We start from the raw sequence: 21,943 nt of genomic DNA, 5'->3' as shown, positions 1-21,943 counted from the left end.
ATTCATATTTCTTTTTCTTGAAGAGGGGAAGTGTTATGTATGCAACATATTACATGTATATAGTTTGTATCTGACCAGTTGGTTTTTCCAATATTGTCGTTGTTCTATTTTTAGAACATAAACTACATGTATGTACTAGAAGGTTCTTAACTGTTGTAGAAAACTCATGCATTATATTTAGATAGAAACTTCTGGAATGATCTTTATTGTTGAAGTTGCTAGATTATGATTACTTGAGAACATAATAGACCTTTCTGGAAACTTCTTAGTTAATATATATAAGGAGACATTTTTCATTACTCTTATCTTTAAGTCATCAGTTACCTTTTTAGTCGTCAGTGATCTTTTAAGTCATCAATATATTTGGAGTATTATTCAACTTGGAAATTAAGTGATTTATTGGAGCTTGGATTATTAATTATTCTTGTGGATTTTATTGTGGGAATTTATTCTAAAGTGTTCTTGGATTTAACTTGGATTTAACTGTGCTATTGAAAAAGGATCATTCCAGGATCAGACTAGACATTTGTAATTTTTATTTGGACTTCAGGTATTTGTAAAAATAATTTGTTATTTTTATTTTTCTTTAATAATTTTTCTGTAATAAATTTGTTATTGTTACAAGTTTGTTGCTGGCTTTTCTTTCTCGTTACGCCTGGCTCGTAACAAACTTTATACATGTATAAATATCATTCCTCAAGCAGATAACCTCAGGGCAAACTAGAAATCTAGATGATGTAAAATAATGAATATGTCAATAATTATATTTCAGTAAATTGTCAACGAAAAATTGAGGATTTAGAAAGAGTTCCCGGGCTGAATGCTGACATGCATTTTAAAGTGACTGACTTATTTGAGTGTATAATTCTATTTCTAATTAATAAATTTCTGTACAAAGTACCTGTATTGCTTGAATCAGTTGCAAATCTTTAGATAACTCTTTCTTCTCCACTGCTTTTTCTTTTCTTTTATCTCTTTCAATAATTTTCTGACAAAAATAAAACACAATTGTTACAATCTTACAAAATATAATCATAAATCTTTCACCAAAAACTTCAAATATTCTGCATGCTTTTATAAACTTTGAAGATATATTATACTCATCTTTGAAAAAAAGTATTTTTATTATAGAAATTTATTGAAGTCTAAGAAATTGTTAATGCAGGTCTAATTTAAACATGAGGGCCATGATGGCCCTGAAGTCGCTCACCTATATATAGGCCCCCAGGGCGGGGCCAGTTTAAACCCCAGGGCTTTTATTTGAACAAACTAGGTAGACACCCATTAGAAGATATTTCACGCTAAACTTCTAAGGACTAGCTTGTTGAGTTTTTTAAAAAAAGATTTTTTAAGTTTTAACTATACACATATAGTTAAAAGCAATGACACCCCTAGGGCGGGGCCAGTTTTGACCCCAGAGCTTTTATTTGAACAAACTTTGGAGACACTCACTAGAAGATGTTTCATGCTTGATATCTAAACTCTAACTATTCTGTTTTTTTTTTAAAGAAGATTTTTAGGTTTTTGCTATACACATATAAGGAAAATCAATGTCACCCAGGGCAGGGCCAATTTTGACCCTAAGGCTTTATTTGAACAAACTTTGATGACACTTACTGGAAGATGTTTCATGCTAAATACCTTAACTCTAGCTATTTGGGTTTTTTCAAAGAAGATTTTTGCTATACACATAAATAAAATCAATGACCCCCTGGGGCAGGGCCAATTTTGACCCAAGGGCTTTTATTTGAAAAAACTTTGTAGACATTCACTAGAAGATGTTTCATGCTTAGTATCTAAACTCTAGCTATTTGGTTTTTTTTTCAAAGAATTTTTAATTTAAAGTTTTTGCTTTACACATATATTGAAAATCAATGACCCCCCGGGGCAGGGCAAATTTTGACCCAAGGGCTCTTATTTGAACAAATTTGGTAGACACCCATTAGAACATGGTTCATGCTAAATATCTTACCTCTAGCTCTTTGGGTTCTTTAAAAGAAGATTTTTAAATTTTTACTATATGCATATAGGGAAAACCAATGACCCCCTGGGGCGGGGCCAATTTTGACCCCAGGGCTTTTATTTGAATAAACTTGATAGAAACCTATTAGAAGATGTTTCATGCAAAATATCTTAGCTCTAGCTCTTTGAGGTCTTTAAAAGAAGATTTTATAAGTTTTTACTATATGCATATAGGGAAAATCAATGACCCCCTGGGGCGGGGCCAATTTTGACCCTAGGGCTTTTATTTGAATAAACTTGATAGACACCTATAAGAAGATGTTTTTTCTATCGGTTGCCATGGCAACCAGAGTTCTGCATGGAATTAAATTCTTTGAACAATTTTTAAAGGTGACCACCAAAGGAACATTCCTGTGAAGTTTGGATGAAATTGGCTCAGCGGTTTATGAGAAGATGTCATTTAAAGTAAAAGTTTACGGACGACGGACAGACAACGGACGGATGGACGCCGGACGAAAAGCGATCACAAAAGCTCACCCTGTCACTTTGTGACAGGTGAGCTAAAAAGAGAAAAGAGACTGCACTAACTATGCATAAGAAGCTGCATGATAATTCTTATAACAAATCAAGCTAATGTGGTCCTTGTTTACAAAATAATACTGCCAATTTTTCTAGGGGACACTATATATTCATACTGTGGTTACCTATAGTGTGTAATATTTCAAATGTGACTTATCGACTCTATGTACTTAAAACATGCTTTAAATTATTAAGCTAGTGTGTACAAATTATGAAAATTTTAAAATATCAAATTTGACCATAATTTTAATATTTTTACAATAAATTTAAATCAGATTCTATAACTTGGTAATCATACAGTCAATGAAAGAGATAAATCTTATGTACAGTGAAAGAATATTGCAGTTTTTTTTTTAGCTGTTTACAAGATAGCATGTATATGGTATCATTCCAGCTGTTACTCCTTGAGGACAACAATGCATGCAGTTATTTTTTTAAAATGAGACAGCACTATAACAGAACCACCAACTAACTACTAGTTTGCCAGATTGTTTTGTGACCACGTAATCCAAAATAATTGACAAATACATACATCTATGTACACATGGAATAACTCAAATAAAATTATACAAAACAATTTATCTTTTTCCTTTGACAATAAAATACAAAATTAACATAGATCTATATCAAATAAAGATAAATATTTTAGTAATATCTATACCTGGAGCTTAGCTGCCTTTTGTCTGGTTTCTAGTATTTTTGCATCCTTTGGGTCAAACTTTGCTGATGTTAAAGAAAATGTTTGCTTCTTTTGCAAATAGCTATATTTTTCCAAACAATTCAAAGTAACAATTAACTCATAACTGCTCAACAAATTATGTTCACCTTTTGTTTCTAAGACTTTCTTTCCTATTTTCAAGTCACTTTTGTATGAAGTATTTCTATGTTTAAATTTACCTTAAGCTTTCAGAAAACTAAGCAGAGTACAGTTATAATGATCCATCAATAAATTATTAGAAATGGCTTTAAAATATTTATATTTTTATCTCTAGTTATCCTTTAACCAATGGCTGAAAATGACTTAATAAATACCAAATCTGCAACCTTTGCCACAGTCTTGAAACAATCTTTTTTCAGAAAACCTTGATGATACTGAGAGTAAATGGTTATACAACATAGTTTTGCCTTGCATATAAATAATGGTACAAAGGTAACATGTAGTTCAAGGATACAGTAAGAGCCTCATCACACCATTTGAAACAGTCCTCATATTTCTTCATCTGTAAGTTACACATAGCACCTGTAGGTGTAACAATTAAACAGAAAGCTATAAAATAGTTTTTATTGAAAAATAAGTAAAACAAGCACATATATCAAGAATATTTTTAATAACTAATCATATAGTATTAATAACTATATAGACTGAAGACATGGATTCATCATACTTTAAATATATGTCTACTTTAACTTTAAAGGGAGACACAGGCAAAATTTTCATTTCTACTTTTAAAATTTTCATTCATTATTCTGTAAATGTTCTCAAAATGAATACACTAGGCAGTCACAGGAACAAAATTGTTCTCCTTATAAAGAATAAATGGTGATTTCCCAACCTGACCCATGTGAGTCAGGTTAGTGTTAAGATTTCACAATAGTTGTCACTCTGGTAAAGTTAAAGAACATGTCAAATGAATGACTTAGACTTGCAAGCATGCAATATCCACAATATCTGTTATTGTAACTTCCAGGGTTTGTTCAAGTCACATGATTGTTTTAAAACTACACGGTGATTCTGTCGGCTTCTCAATTTCGTTAAATACATAGATATACCTGTATGTATTCATGCTTCAAACCCAAAATATAAAGAATTTATACAGAAATTCATGCTGGGACTGAAGAGTAAGTTCATAAGATCATTTCAATACTTTTGTCATTAATTTGCCTGAGTATCCCTTTAAAGAAGGCAACCAGCATCTGTAATACATGTAGCAATAATTTCAGGAACGAAAGATCAATATTTTGTCTTGAAGTTCAAAGATAAATCATGCCCTTTCAAAGCTTTTGATTCAATGGTCAACTTTTAAAAAACTCTTATTAATGAAATACTTTTTTCATTTTATAGGAGAGAAGCACTTGAACATTCTAACACTGGGCTTACGATGTAAATTGAGCCTCACCTCTGTGAATTGCCTTGTAGTGATCTGGTTTAAATTTTCGAGCAAAAATACAGTCATTTAATGCCGTTCTGTAATTTTCTGGAGAAGAAAAAAATCAACAAATTACAATCTGTACATGCAGACGTCACTGTGGTTTGCCTACCTTCATATAAAACCTAGATAAAACATAATAAACTTGAATAATAGTAATAATGATTATGATTATGAATAATACTAATACATGTACTAGTAATAATAGTGGTGGCGTGGCCGAGTGGTTTAATTGTCGGACTAATAATCTAAAAATTGCTGACCATGTGGGTTCAAACAATGTCAGGGACAAGCTATTGTTTCATTGAGCAAGAAACTTACACTCAATGCTCAGTACTGTTTGGTTCCAGGAAATGATTCACGAGTGTTTCAATAAGCTTATAGTTTACAACACAATTGAACTTAAATAAATTTGTATAAACTAATAATAGTAATTACAACATCATTTCATCTGTAATTTATAGATAATATATATAATCTCATGCTGTATTACTAAACAATAAGTTAAAACATTATTTTATTATCAAACATTATTATATCTTTAGTTTCAGACAAAGTGTCACCATTAATATAAGTGTATGATGTAGTAAAATTGTAGGAATAATAGATACATAGTATTGAAAATAATACATCAACAGAAGTCATGACTGCATGTCTGGAGAATGTGAGAAATAAAAGTGATAAATACAAGTATTTCTTAATGATATTTGTCTAGGAAAATTTGTCATGTAATTTTAAAATAGATTTTATTGTTTTTTGATGTTGTTGTTTTCAGATACTAGTATATCAAATACTTGAAATGCCATCTACAAAATTCAAAAATGCATTTTCATTAGAGAATAAAATTCATCTGATGATTTTTTCTCAATGATTTTTTTTACAAGAAAATAAAACATATCGACAGTAAGGTAAAAATATTAAAATGATCCATCATTTTGGAAAAAAACAAAACATTGAATTTTTTATATGATTGAATATTAAAAGGCCAAGCACTGTCTTCTGGTTGGACCTTGGAGTGGATTTCTTTTTCTTAATTTCAACTATCAACTTCATTTTCCTGTTTAGTAAATAAATGTTTTAATTGCAGAAAAACTTGAAATAAGAACTACAGAGGTGTCTATAGGTCATGGAAGCTTCCACATTGTACTGTTTTTTTACATTTACAGACAGCCTGACAGCAGGACATTAGACAAGTGAAATTCTTTATGTCCCCGCAGACAGGGTTTCATATACATGTACATGTATATGAAATACTACAAAATGCATCTTTAACAGAATTTCATGTTAATTTTAAAGTGATTCAAGTTTTACTTCATCAATTACAATATTTACCTAGATGATAGTTAGCTGCTGCCCTGTTTGTGTATAACACAGCATTAAGTTTCTTGTCTGAACATTTGCACTTGATGCCCTCTGTGTAATTATCTACAGCAATATGATATTTCTTCTTCTGAAACTCATGGTTACCATCATCTTTATATGCTTCTGCTCTTCCTATTTATAAAGAAACAAAATATTTCCACTTTCATCAGGTGTTTTGGTTTGAGAAACATGCCGCTAGATTGATGTTAATATTCATGAAAATGGAAATAAAAAGAAGCTGAAAAGTGTACAAATAACACTATTCTACCTAGTATAAATGTAAGTTTTAACAGAAAATACTGTATTTAATAAAGTATTTATAACATGTAAAAATATGCAAAAATAGACCATAGTAATAGACCATAGTAATGCGGTAGAAAGTATGGGGTAAAAAATTGATAATTCTGTAGTATTTAGCATTTAACTAGTAATGCATCACTGAAAGCTTGGATATTTCTCTAATTTTTAATATATTTTTTGTTAATTACATTTTTTCTATAAATTGTTTACTCATCTACAGGCATAAGATGGCATAGTTAAAAAGAGCAAAGGAAAGGAGATTATTAAAATTAAATCATTATTTATCATCTTCAAAGCCAACTGAAGCCATCTCAGAAAAAGTACTGTATTTGTTTTGTCAACAGAAAACATAAACATTGTAACTGTGTCAGCCTGAGTCACTTATCGAAGTGGATCGATTTAAGCACCATATACTATATAAGCATGATAAACAGCAGACGAACACTAACCTTATATAACAAACGTAACAGCGGTTAAAAATATATCTTGTATACCTGTAGGATCATCACATTCATATTTAAGCCTCATCAGACCCTCCATGTCCTCGGTCATAGGTTTACTAGGGTCCCATTCCTTCATAAAAGCAGGGTGATTTTCTAACTCCTATCATGAAGTAAAAATCAGATATGTCAATTAATGTGACATATGTCCATAAAGTATATGTTTAGATTCCAAATGGTGCACATTTGTTAGTTAAAATGTATTTCATAATCTATAAAAGAATGACAGTGTTATAGATATAGACATGACATGAAAAATTCTTGACCTTTGACCTATATGTTGTTACCTTTGTGCTATGGGCCAAACACCATTCTGGTGAAAATGTGTGTTAGCAAAATTAAAATCTATCAAAAATGACAACTTGAAAGCTTGGCTTTGACATTTTAGTGTGATCCTGACCATTAAGGGAACTCTACTAAAAACATAAAGTATGAAAATCTAACAAATATCAAGTGATGCACTTTAAATGGAAAAACACTGCAAAGATTAGAACTCCACTGCATTTTTTTGACATGATGGAACTGAAAATATTTTTTTTTTTGAGATTAAGTTTCCATTTGATGTTGGTTAACATTTGTAACTCGTGTGGAAACTTTACGATCATTCACTCACTTTTTTTTCCCCAGAACAATTATTGTCATTGTGAAAAAATGACCCCAAATTGAAAGTTTTGCAATGCTTTTCTCTCACATCAGGTTAAGAATAGCATACAAATTTGATATTCAATTTGTTGCCATGGTTTCTGAGTATATTCTTAATCATCTGTTACATATCTTTCTGTATCTAGGCTCATCTATGTAAGAAATTTGAATTCTATATTTTTGGCTTTCAGACCTCAGTGAAGTTCCTTTAACAATGAAATATACTCGGAATATATAATCTAAAAACAGTTTTGGTGCAATTCTCACCCTCATATGAGTGTGCAACTAACATCATTTGGGATAGTTTTGCACAATAAAAATGACTATTCTGGAAAAATGGGGTGAGAGAATGCCTTAAAAAGTTGCACACAAGTTATTTGTTTAATCTTCATCAATCTTCAGGAAATCTCAGGAAAATATTTCTAGTACTGTCATGTCAAAATATAATGTTGGTAGCTAAATAATTGTACTTTGTTAAAATTTAAATGAACAGTTTCAAATCCAAAGCATAGCAAATCCTCAACACAAAGTCAGCTGGTTAATGTTTAAATTTCACCAGACCTCTAGTTGCTGTTCGAATGATTTTCCTTCTAGTTCTTCTGGTTTTTTCATTTTTGACATGGCATCAATAAGGCTATCTAGCCCATCATCTGTTAGGCCGGCACCGCCAGAACTATCTGACATCATTCTGAAATCATAAGTAACCCAGGTTACTAACTAAAAACTTAATTCATACTAAGAAATGATGAACAATTTTTTCAAAAAGATTACATGAACAAATGTAAACCCCTCTATTTAATGCAATGTCAACATTTATGTTTCTTTTAATTGTGAATGGTTCCGGTACAATGGCAATTGTGAAAAAAATCACCAAATTGTGAATTTTTTCTTAAAAAGGAAAATTTATATACACAGATCTACTTTAATTGAACTTAACTCAGACTGGTTATTACCTTTTCTGTTCATTTTCTATGTAACATAAAAATACTATTTTGGATTACCCAAATCACCCTTTATCTATCATTCAGATATTTCACAAACAATTTACCATTCTTCAAGGGCATTTTTCGTCTGTTACAATATTACCTGAGGTATACCTTGTATTTATATCAAGTTGTTTGCAATGTACAACTTGATCAGAATAGGTTCTAAAAATTTGACTAGTTTGATGACAAATGTATTTCATTAAAGAATCATTATTTGGTTACCATACGACTCAAAGATACATTATAATATGTTCAGTCCAAAAAAGTATATAATCATCAAAAATACTGCTGCAAGATTCCCATTTAGATGGGTTTTATAAAATTGAAAGGCCCTGGGTTAGCATACATTTTTTGCAATTTCAACATTTACTAGCATAAAAACATGAGACTTGTATTACACAGGGATAAGAAGCTCTAAAAATAGAAAATGTTCCAATCCTGACCCACAATCCATTGCATGAGATTCATTGGCACATGATGTTGATCAATTTCAGCAATCTTGTTTTACGAAACCTAATGAGAATAATTTACAAACTGAGAATAATTTACATATTCTTAATCTTTATTGCTTTTTACATTTTTTGTTACTTCTTTTGATTACCGCAACAAATTTTAGATAACATGGCCGTGCACAATGTTCATATTGGTAAATTTTCTCATATCAAACATCTTCTTGGGAAATCTTGCAAAGATGTAAATTTGTGTGATAATAAAACCCCAATAGAGATTTGAAGTACCATAAAATTCCTAATAAATGCCCCTCCCCTAATAAAGGCCCCAAGGTCTTTTGATAAGGAAAACAATCTACTCATCAATGCTGAACTCATAGGAATTTTACGGTATATTACATAAACGTTTCCTCTCCATTCAAACCCTTTCTGAAAACTGTGATTGACTGTTTGTGATTTTAATGAAAAAAAATCGCTGAATGTTATCAAAGTATATAAACCATTCTACCCTGTCTTGCGAGCCTATACAATTCAATATGTAGGTCTAACCTGTCTTGCGAGTACACACACATGTTACTTCTGATCACTGTACTCTTCTTGGTAGCCTTTATATTTTAACTTGGTAGCCTTTATATTTTAACTTGGTAGCCTTTATATTTTAACTTGTATCTTTTTTGCAAGAACAGGAAGTAGACTGATTAATATACTGTCATTATACTAAGGGTAATTCTGTTTCATGGTCTACCAGTCCTCCATCAAAGTACAGTTTTTTCTCTAACCGAGGTAAAAATTCCCCTCAAAACATATAAAACATATCAGAAAATAATAAAGAAAAGTTATGCTGTTTTTGACAAGTAAAATCAATCTGCTTATGAGTGTTTTTGTATTCAGAGTATTTTATATCTGCATCAGTCTCCGTTTCACATTGGTTCAATATTTGTATGGATGAACACTCATCCTCGAAAAAAAAGATTTAATGTTTTATTCACAGGCACGAGTATCGGACCTGGGAAGAAAAAATATGACCAGATTGATAAAAAAAACCTGTGTTCATCTTAAAAGTGTCAATAAAACAAAAACAAAATGTAAATAATGACCCCTTTAAAAATATACTATAAGTTAAGAGAAGGCCGGAAACTCCAGATTCGAGCCTACGAGCAAGGGATGCATTTCCTAACTTATAGCATATTTTTAAAGGGGGTCATTATTTACATTTTTTTTTTTTTTTGGACACTTTTAAGATGAACACAGGTTTTTTGTATCACTATCAATCTGGTCATATTTTTTCTTCCCACGTCCGATACTCGTGCCTGTGGTTTCATTGTGATGTAAGATATTGATTCATTATTTATAAACATTGTAAAAAACTTCATCACTGTTCATAATAATTTTAAATACTGATTTATATACTGAGTAATTTGTGATGAAAAACAAAAAAAATATAGTGAATTAGGAATTGTATCGCGAAAACTGAAGACAAATCATATCTTCATATATTTATCAATATTTTGAAAAGTAAAATACGTTTGTATCCCATTTAATACACAATTTAAAATATTTTGTGAAGGAAACAAACCTGTGTCCTTTCTTATTTAAGTAATACTCGCATAAAATACTCGTAAATGTGACTCAGCTAAGCATGGAATACAGCGCCACCTATGAAAACATCATTTGTGCTGCTTCGGACATTACCACACACCCTACTTTCATTTTGACAGGATGGCATCTGACATGATAAAAGAGCTGATTTTGTCTGAATTTATGGAACTTCAGCATAGTTGTCATGATTCACTGAAGTCTTGCGCTGGTGAGTGTATTTACTGTATTCAAAATAACCATATTGGTACCATTCACTGATAAGACTGGACTTTGATTTACCCATTTTGTTTACCTAGAGATTATCTTTGTGTAATATCAGTTTGGAGAGACAATAGACAATATATCTTTCAAGGATTGCATACAATAAATAATAAAATGCTTTGTCTCATTCTACTTAGATTATACTTCAAATTTTTAAAGATTTTTTTATTATGACTTGACTCCTGCAATCTTGATTAAGTCTTTAGTTGTTTTTTTTTGCCCAAACTATAGGGCTTTTCAAAATATATTTTGAAAGACTCTAGCTGTATATGCCTATTGTGTACAGTGGGTTTTTAATAAACATTTTTTCTTTCAAAATGTAAAATAAAATTATTGATAAAATTAAATTAAAATACATTAAGTGTTGCTAGATTCTTTTAAAGATAATTTAAAGACACACCGCAGACCTGTCTAACAAATTATACTAGAAATCATAATGAAAATTATACTGCAGTAAGTGAAGCCAACTTAAATTAAGGAAATCAGAATCTTATATCATTATACAGTACAGTTCATATTCAAAAACATTCTTTAGGGAGCCTGGCGTATGGGTTGATCACTGAGCTTTGTATATACACCCTGTGCGTTAATGCCCCAGAGCGGGTTATGTACAGTAGAAGAAGAAGACATCTAAGCTATAATAACAGTAAAGACCAATCAAAGAAATCCATACCTATATAAAATGTATATGATAGGTATGGATTTTTTTAAAATCAGGCTTTATTGCTATTATATAAAACATTGTTTTTATAAAAATTAAATATTACATCTTTGATATAGTATTTTTTTACTGTTCATAATTGTTTCCATTTTAGAGGATTCAGCATGTTTACAAAAATGTATGATGAAGTGCCAAGGGGTAACAAGCAATTTTCCAGCAACAATATCTGGTGGACAAGTCAGTTACTATCTACAACAATTTGCAGAGGTCTGTTTGTTTCTGAGTTGAAGAAGCTAGGTCACTTGAGTTATTTAATCATGTCAATGAAGTAAACTCACTATTTATAACCACATACCCGGTATATTATTTATTGAATGATTTAAGGACTATATAATGTCTCAAGATAAGGTAATTATATCAAAAGAAATTACCAAAATAATCCAGAGCATCCAGGATTGTCATTAGGAGTTGGTTTTGAAATGCATTTTGGGCTGCCTTAAAACTTAGGAAAATCTCCTTGGTTTATGAGATTAACAGAAAAATGACTGCCTTAATTAGATTTAAAACAAACCATCTCAGAAAGATTTTGAAGGACATTCCTGATACCCTGACAATGCGTACGTGGCCGAGTGGTTAAGGTCGTTGACTTCAAATCACTTGCCCCTCACTGCTGTGGGTTCGAATCCCAACAGGGACTTTGGATTCTTTCAAGTGAAGAAGCTATCCAGCTAGCTTACGGAACGTCGGTGTTCTACTCAGGTATCCGTTCGTGCCTGAAATAATGCGTGGAAGGGCACCTGAGGTCTTCCTCCACCAGTAAAGCTGGAATGTCGCGATATGATCTATACTGTGTCGTTGTGACGTAAAACCCAAAACAAACAAACAATAAAATTACCTTTATGAAGTACTGAGAATAAGCTAGCGTGCCAGACTTTCGGACAACTCTTGTTGTGATAAACATAACGATACAGTATTTGGAGGTTACATACCACTGCAATAACAAACCAGCAGATTTTGTACCATTAATATATTTTTGATATACATGTATATGATTTTTTTGATAATTGACAAGTACATGTCGTCCTAAAAATTTATCATTTTAAAATCTTAATTTGTATGAATAGACAGCAGTTATTTTTTTTACCTTTAACAGGCTGTTTTAGACTTTACATACCATGATGAACAAATACTCACAAATATTGATGAATTTCCTGAACAAAATTCAAAGGAAAGAATAGCTGTAATTTTTGGTAAGCATATATTAAATAAGTGAATATCTAATTCAGGGAAGTTGACCTGGAAATAAAAATGTGACAGAATGAATATCTTTAATACAGGGATGACTTAAAATTACCAGTCCACTGCTTTTTAGATTCACAATAACCACTGTCACATTGGTAATCAATTTGTATACAAAAGTTGCTTAGTGAATTTATGGATTTAATATTATATGAATATAAAGAGGATCAAAATCTCTAATTAAGTTATTTGATAATCATTGAATTGAGAGTGGTTATCTACTGTTTATCAGATATTATCATTTCAAAATGCAATTTTTGTGACATATAGGGGTTACTTTTGTCGGCCGTGTCAGCGTCTCCTAAAGTTTGTCCGGAGCATAACTCAGTCACTATAAGTTGGATTGACATCAAACTTGGTATGCATGCTTCTTTCAATTACCCAAAGTGCAGTGGACAAGGACCGGTACTCTGAATTTCTTCTTTTTTTGAATTATAGTCCTTTGTTGATTTTCATACTTTATTTTTGTGCGGGCCATTTCTTATGATTTATAATAGCTATGGGCTTGAAACTTCATAGGATGATAGATCTCATTAAGAAGAAGTGCAGTGCACAAGAACTGGCTCTCTTTTTTTCTTATTTTTGAGTTATTGCCCTTTGTTAATTTTCATACTTTATTTTTGTCTGGGCCGTTTTTCCTAAACAATGAAAGCTATTTACTTTAAACTTCATAGAATGATAGATCTCATTAAGAAAAAGTGTTGTGGACAAGAACCGGTACTGTGCACTTCTTATTTTTTTTAGTTATTGCCCTTTTTTAATTTTCATACTTTATTTTTGTCCGGCCATTTTGCCTTAACTATAAAAGTTTTGGACAGGAAACTTCATAGGATGATAGGTCGCATCGAGATGAAGTGCAGTGTACAAAAACTGGTACTCCATGGTTTTTGAGTTATTGCCCTTTGTTAATTTTCATACTTAACTTTTGTCAGGGCCATTTTTCTTCAACTATAAAAGCTATGGACTTGATTATCTTCATAGGATGATAGATCTCATAAAGAAGAAGTGCAGTGCACAAGAACTGGTACTTTGCACTTCTTATTTTTTTAGTTATTGCCCTTTAGCAGTGTTTATAAATATCCTGCATTTAAGAAGAAAATGCTTAAGTGACAACTATACTGTTCACAAGGCAACACATCCGACTCGTGGAGTTCTAGTGATTCTAAGCTTGAAGATTGATATTTCACTTGTCACCAATTTCAAATGTCAAATCCAAATGTTCCTCATCAAAAATAGATTGTACAAATGAAAAAAGGGACGCAGAACCCATTAGTGTAGTGGAATAAATCGATCATGAAATTATGTAATTTCATGTAAACGATTTCTTGTTTAATTGGTGCCTAATACAATTCAAAACCTGTAATACTTACTTAAGTTTCAATCAGTGCCAATAATTTTTATCGAAAATAAAGGACACAAAATTAATTTGATATTTTTACTTGATAATGCTTTGTTACAAATTATATACATGTATGTAAGATATTTATTTTAACAGTTTATCTGGACAAGATAAAGAGCATGTGTGGAAAGATTTCACCAGGAAGTAGACTGGAGGAATTGCTGGGTAATGAGATAGCCGAGTGTATTTTATGGCGGAAGGGGGCTCTGCTGTATGGGTATTGTGAAACTGTACGCAAAGACGAGGAGAGGTTACAGAGAGGGATGATAGAATATAGACAGGTTGATATTATATATTACTCCAGTTGTTTGTATAAAGTTTTAATGAATGCATTTTTGCGACGGACGCGCCCTCAGGCGCGTTCAGAGCTAAGTCATCTACACATGGGATTTCGTTGGCTACACTCGCGCAATGTGTCCTAAACCAATTAACAGCCCAAGAAATAGTACATGAATTTGACCCTTCAAAACTCCCATACTTTGTCTGGATATCTTAATGTCTTCCATATTTAGCCTTTTCAATTTCAAATTAAATTATCCAAGTTAAAATATGAACGTATATTATTGATAAAAACGTTGTAGTCCCGTAGTATTATTGCGCAATATGCAAATTACTGCTGAAACGATTTACCGCTGTCGAAAGTAGGACAGCAAATTATACTTCAATAAAGGTGTAACCTCTGAGTTCCAAGACATTATTAGTAGGAAATAAATATTTCTACATTATACAAAACATTATTATTACAAATCAAAAGTTTTTCGTGACTCTAGGATAACTCGCGCATTAATAAAAGAAGAACTATTTTCGTGACTCATACCGCGGGTTTAGCTGAATATTCAGCAGTTATTAATATATTAGATACAGTACAATGGCTAGTATAAATATCTATTTTTGAAAATGCATGTAAGACACTTTACCGCCATGTAGTCTTTCATGGTAAGGAAGTTATAATATCAGTTCTACTTCCGATTCTTGTGGTTTGTTTACATATTTTACTAGGTCATGATATGAGTTAACCTTCGCTATTCTAAAAATAGATTCTGCTTCACCTGTTCTGATTTTTGGACAGGCGATTATAGGAAGTACACATTAAACATGTAATTAATAAACCAGCGGATTGTAATGCAATACTTTTAGAAATGCTATACAATTGTAAGAAGCAAACAAGTTGAAAATGGAATTTAGTGTGAAGTTGAAAAGGACAACTAAACACTGTAGTGCTTAAGTGACATTTAAATTAAAATAAAAACGATGTGCTCTGGCCTCTACATCTTTACCTTGTAAATAAAAAAAATCTAAGAAATACACTATTAATTGCTGATGATTTTAACCAATTTTTTTTTAATGAAACATATCCAAGAGAAATAAAAATACAAATGACTTATATTTTATTGTCTGTATGCCCACTATGATATAACACGAAGCAATTCTAAATAGCATTCTCAAATGTATAATGTATTATGTTTGAAGTTTATTTGCCTGGATTTATTCTAGAAATATTTCGTTGATAGTTTTTTTTCTATTTACATATCATTTCTTAGAATAAATCGATAAGGACACTGATTTACAAGTTTGACCAGAGTTTTTAGGCATAAATTTCATTCTGTATTTAAGTGCTTGAAAGTAGAAAATCTGAATTATATCAATTTGGGACACAAAATATATTGCTCTACAAATCTCGAACTTGTATGGAACAAATTTTCTCTGTTATATATTTTGTGTTTTGTTTTTTTTTTTTTTTTTTTTTTCTAAAAGAAGCCTTAATTAATGTCTCTCCGGTTGCATGTCTGTCGCATTCAGTGCTGCAGCACTTTGATTACAAGGTGCCAGGCTAGTTGGTATAAAACAAAATTACACAAGTGACAAGAGTGATATACATGTACATTAGACTTTTTCATCCAATGAGGAGACATCACTGAAAAGAATTCTTATGTGACTCCTTTTGAGCTTTTTAAGTCATTTTACAAAATTTTTATGCCACCGCAGCATCTGCGATGCGGTGGCATATTATAGCGATTCACCTGTGTTTGGTTTGTGTGTGTGTGTATTATATAGATTACATAGTGAACTTAAAAAATCTTCTTGTGAAAAACCACTAGTCCAATTTAAACCAAACTTGGCAGGATTGATCCTTGGGTGAAGGGCTTCCAAAGTTGTTCAAAGAATTTCATTCAATGCAGAAATCTGGTTGCCATGGCAACCGAAAGGAATTATAAGAATAAATTTAAAAAATCTTCTTGTAAAGACCCAAAAGGCCTAGAGCTTAGATATTTTGCATAAGGCATTGTCTGGTAAACCTCTACCAAGATTGTTCAAATTATAGCCCTTGGGTCAAAATCGGCCCCGCCCCAGAGGTCATTGATTTTCACTATATGAACATATAGTAAAAACTAAAAATACCTTCTTGTAAAGACCCAAAAGGCCTAGAGCTTAGATATTTTGCATAAGGCATTGTCTGGTAGACCTCTACCCAGATTGTTCAAATTATAGCCCTGGGGTCAAAATGGGCCCCGCCCCGGGGGTCATTGATTTTCACTGTATGGACATATAGTTAAAACTTAAAATACCTTCTTGTAAAGACCCAAAAGGGCTAGAGCTTAGATATTTTGCATAAGGCATTGTCTGGTAGACCCTTACCAAGATTGTTCAAATTATAGCCCTGGGGTCAAAATCGGCCCCGCCCCAGCGGTCATTGATTTTCACTTTATGTACATATAGTTAAAACTTAAAATACCTTCTTATAAGGACCCAAAAGGCCTAGAGGTTAGATATTTTGCATAAGGCATTGTCTGGTAGACCTCTACCCACATTGTTCAAATTATAGCCCTGGGGTCAAAATCGACCCCGCCCGGGGGTCATTGGTTATCCTTATATGTATATAGTAAAAACTTACAGTAAAAACTTTTTAAAAAATCTTCTAGTAATTGACAAATGCTAGAGGTAAGATATTTTGCATGAAATATTGTGTAGTGAAGCTCTAGCAAGATTGTTCAAATTATAGCCCTGGGATCAAAATTGGCCCCACCCCTAGGGGTCATTGATTTTCACTATGAACATAGAGTAAAAAATTAAAAAATCTTCTTATCTGAAGGTACAAGGCTTAAAGCTTTGATATTTGGTAATATCATCTTTGGGTCCTCTACTAAAGTTGTTTTGATTATGCCCCTAGTGTTGAAATTGCCCTGCCCCAGAGGCGCTAGATTTCTCATATGTATAAAGTAAAAACTTGAAAAATCTTCTTCTCTGAATTGACAAAGGCTAGAGTTTGAATATATGGCATGAGACTTTGCGAAGTGAACCTCTATCAAGATTGTTCAAATTTTAGCCCTGGGGTCAAAATTGGTTCTGCCCCGGGGGTCATTGATTTACATTATATACATCTAGTAAAAAAATAAAATAATATTTTTGTCTGAAGGTACAAGGCATAGAGCTTTCATGTTTGCTATATAATATCATCTATAGGTACTCTACCAAAGTTATTCAAATTTTTCCCCTGGTGTCAAAACTGGCCCTGCCCAGGGGCATGATTCTCATTATGTACACTTAGTAAAAACAGAAAATAAAACAAATGTTTTCTGAATGGGAGAAAGCTTCAGCTTAGATATTTGACTTGAAATGTTGTTTGGTGGACCTGTATCAAGATTATTTTGAATTAAACCCTTGGGTCAAAATTTTGCCTTGACCAAGGGGACAGTGACCTACTTTCTTGTCCTTTGATGTACAGCAATGAAATTTTGACCATGTGCACAGTTTTACATGTAGTTGTAAAATTGAACTTTGATATCAGGTGACCTAGATTTTGATAATGTGACCTACTTTCTTGTGCTTTGATCTACAGCTATGAAATTTGAACCATGTGCACAGATTAAGATGTAAAGTGGACTTTGATATCAGCTTACCTAGATTTTGACAAAGTGTCTTACTGTGTTGTCCTTTGATGTAGTCATGAAATTTAGGCTGTGTGAAATATGACCTTCACCACCAAATTCACTAGACTCAAGTGCATTGATATATTCCTGCTCTGATCTTTTATTTGATTAACAATAGATTTAATCACTAATCTGATAATAAGAATTAGATAGGTCAGGGATCTATGCATTATGACAATCTTCAATTGTATAGAAACAAAAAAAAATATGTTCCTACACTACTATTTAGTGTTGTATTAATGCGGTGGCATAGCATTTTTCTCAAATGCAATCTTGTTCATATTAGCATCTACTACATGACAAGAATAACTTACTTATATAATTTTCCTCTTATTGTTTACTTTACTTTATAGCTAAGCCAAAATGAAGGAATTAGTTTTCCTCATGCATAGGCTATACACTAGGTTATTGATATGTTTTTATGAAAGTTGATGAACATAATGTAAATTTTATATGCATCCTTGATACACAATACAAGCAATATAGTGTGATATATAAAATAGTCAATCTGTTAGTGTACATTTTTTTTCAGTCAAAAATGAACATATTTTCATTAGAAAAGTTAAACATGTAGGTATATGTAAGATATTAAAAAAATTAGGAGGCTTATAGTTTTTCAGCATCCTTCTTAATTTGATTTTTAAAGTAACTAAGCATTAATATGTTGGACAGCATGACCATGTCTCCAGCTCAGAGTCAAGGTTACACTTCAAAATCAAGATATTAGTTTTTCATAAAAGTGCATAAATGGTCATGTCTGGTGGATAATTCTGTAATTCCTGGATGGGGTTTTAAGTAATAATGTATAAATTTGTTGGCCATGATGAGGACATGTCATTGGCAAGAATCTTGTATCAAGCTAAAAGGTCACACTGTTACATTCAAAGTCTTAATATGATTGTGAAAAGATGGTTGTGTCCACTTGATGACTTTGTCATTCATAGATAGCTTAAGAAATCGTTCTTCATAATTATTTGGCACATTAAGCTGATGTTTTGCACACTAAAACAAGATCTGACGCGGAAAAGTTAATGTCTCATTTAAAAATTAAAGGAAAGTTTTAATCATTGTGTATTGATATTGATGTTCATGTCAAGTTAACAGTTGTGTCATTAATTAGGGGATTTTGAAATAACTGGACATGTGTTGCATTTTAAGATGATGTGTCGCTTGTAATAACTATATTGTTTTGATACAAGAGAAAACATCATTGCCAAGAGAGGCATAAAATACATGTCTGTTTATGTCATTCAACTCATAATTAAAATACAATATTGTTCTTTAAATGTTGCAGTTGGCAACCAACCATAAGAACTGGGCCACCCACAGCTTTGGGCTGCTGAACTGGAATTTTGTTCACTTCTTTTCATCTTAAAAAGCTGCATAGTTATATATAATAATTTCAAAATCCATTCATGAATAACAAATTTGTTCACAAAATACAAACATCTATTGGGCGCATCAATATAGAATGATTATTGTGCACTTTAAACAATCTTTATTTTAGCTATTTGATAATAAAATATTATATTCATGTAGGTTCATTACTGAACTATTTGCATAAAATAATATTTTGTCTCGCCAGAGGCTAGCATAATATAATTTTATTCAACTTGTTCAATAAATTCAGCATTGAACCCACACTCATTCAATACCTTATATATGTGGTCAATGATATGATTTCAGAATTTACAGAAAGGTATTCACTATCTACAGAGTTTATTTAAGATAAGAGATGCTGTATTAGACACAGCTCATATTCCTGGAGAAAATGACACACTTGAACTACTCAAAATGGGTAATTATAATCACGTTCAGTTTTACAAGTAACACAGACTGGTCTATGACACATTAAAAAATTTTATGCTACTGATTTAGAGCCGAAATGTATACTGTTGTCTTGTTAGCTTAAGTATTTTAATGATAAAGTGTCACAAGTAGTACAAAGAACATATGAAACTTATTTAAAAAAGTAGGTGTAAAAAGGGTCAATCTTTACCATGGGGTGACCGTGGCCAAGTGGTCAGTGGTTAAGGTCATTGACTTCAAACCACTTGCACTTCCTTGCTATGAGTTCAAATCCTGACAGTGACTTAGATTCTTTCATGTGAAGAAGCTATCCAGCTAGCTTACAACACGTCAGTGGTTCTACTCAGGTGCCGTTCATGCCTAAGTAATTCAAAGAAGGGCATCCGAGGTCTTCCTCCACCAGTAAAAATGGAAAGTTGATATGACCTATACTGTATTGATACAGCATAAAACTCAGCCAAAAAATTGTTACCATAAACTGACTCGTATAATAAGAATTTATTTCCAGTTTCTTCACAAACAAAAAATATTTTTTCTATTGAGGAAAGCCAGGATATTTTGTTTGGTAGAAAATATTCTAACGGTAGAATTCTTGTTAACAGTAACAGACTATAATTGTTTAAATGTGTTAGAAGCTGACTGGATAAGGTTCTTAACTTTGAATCATGTGCCCATCACAGCTGTAATTTGAATTATATGATATTGAGATACTATCCATCTAACATGCTAACATGGTAAATGTTGGTGCTTTAACTGAGGTATAATGCATGGAAGGGAAATCTTAGGTGTATACATCCACAATGTTATTGTCGAAAAGGGTATAAATCTAACAAAATATATTTATAAAATTACTACACAGTAAATTTATATTGGGTCCATAATGTTATGATTTTTAATTAAAACACATGAGTATATATATATATATGTTAACAGAATAAAATGTACTGAGCTGCTATTTTTAATAAGGTTTTAACTGTTTAGCAATGATGTCATGCTTGAGCTATTCGTTCTTAATAAAGTTCATGTAAACATTTTTTTTTCATAGGATATTTTGGAATTATTCTTTTCCAAAATTAAACAAAATTATGTAAACTACAGGTAGCAGATTTAAAGTTTTATACACTTTATAAAACTATTTTTGCGATAGAAAAAATATTAGAAAGTATTTTAATGCCTTTATCCTTATGAATAATTTTGAGCCATAATTTCTTAACTTTAATGTTTAAAATTATGCAGGTATTTACAGCAGTACTCATCTGCTGGCCTTGATGTATTCTGGAGAGATGTGTTACTGGTTTCTAACATCCTCGAACGAATCAACAGATGCTGAACGTGTCACATGTAACCTTGGAATGGAAGTGTTAGAGACATATATACAAGCGACCGAACAAATGCCAGAACTTGGGGGATGGTCAAATGATCAAGCTAAAAAATATCTCTCAGAAATGAAAGGCAGATGATAATTATATAACACTTATGTTAAAATTGTATAGAAATGAATTGTTAAAAGAACTTTTACAAACAATTTTGTATACTTATATAGAGGAATGTATATTAAGTGTACAATAACATCTCATGTTGGAAATTTAGGTATTTAAAGAAAATGTATATTCTTTTTACGAAGGGTGTAAAGCTGTATATGTGAATCTTGACTATATAAATTTCAAAAACTGTACTATCATGTTGGTTTTAAACCCAAAGTATTGTTTCTTCAAAGTTTTAACAGTGTCTTTTTTATTTAACACACATTGATGTTATTATGTTAATGAATTTAGTGAAGTTTATGGATGATACCATATATACACTGGTTTTTACAGAAAATTACTAACATCAACGAGGGTGGGTCAATTTGTAATGCAATAATTATGGTCAATAGATTTTACAAAAGAGCAAATATTTTGCAGTTTTTAGCTCGACTATACGAAGTATATGGAGAGCTGTCCTACTCGCCCCGGCGTTGGCGTCCAGATTTCAGTTTAAAGTTTTGGTGCAGTAAAATATTTTTCACTATAACTTTGTCATTTCTTAAGGTATCAACTTCAAACTTCAAATATATGTT

The 21,943-nt window shown here is 31.7% G+C and overlaps 2 protein-coding genes across 2 annotated transcripts; one reads left to right on the top strand and one right to left on the bottom strand.

Annotated features, from left to right (window-relative positions):
- Positions 1–894: 894 nt before the first annotated feature.
- LOC132715188 (tetratricopeptide repeat protein 4-like) lies at positions 895–10,629 on the bottom strand (the record flags this gene model as incomplete). Its single annotated transcript, XM_060698172.1, has 8 exons — positions 10,504–10,629; positions 8,054–8,180; positions 6,845–6,953; positions 6,021–6,182; positions 4,659–4,736; positions 3,714–3,781; positions 3,203–3,259; positions 895–988 (listed from the first exon to the last, which is right to left on the bottom strand). Coding segments are annotated over exons 2-8 (694 nt in total), but the record flags the coding sequence as incomplete, so codon positions are not given.
- Positions 10,580–21,559, top strand: LOC132715187 (RAB7A-interacting MON1-CCZ1 complex subunit 1-like). The gene is made up of 6 exons (XM_060698171.1): positions 10,580–10,734; positions 11,603–11,715; positions 12,602–12,698; positions 14,243–14,427; positions 19,762–19,873; positions 21,121–21,559. The coding sequence occupies exons 1-6, from the start codon at positions 10,647–10,649 to the stop codon at positions 21,342–21,344; spliced, it is 819 nt and encodes a 272-aa protein (XP_060554154.1). The 5' UTR covers positions 10,580–10,646; the 3' UTR covers positions 21,345–21,559.
- Positions 21,560–21,943: the final 384 nt, after the last annotated feature.

Source organism: Ruditapes philippinarum, unplaced genomic scaffold (genome assembly GCF_026571515.1).
Source record: "Ruditapes philippinarum isolate M1 unplaced genomic scaffold, ASM2657151v2 ctg6581_1_1_1_1, whole genome shotgun sequence".
Taxonomy (NCBI): domain Eukaryota; kingdom Metazoa; phylum Mollusca; class Bivalvia; order Venerida; family Veneridae; genus Ruditapes; species Ruditapes philippinarum.
Note: the sequence above shows the minus strand (reverse complement) of the source record. Positions and strands in the feature narration are given on the sequence as shown.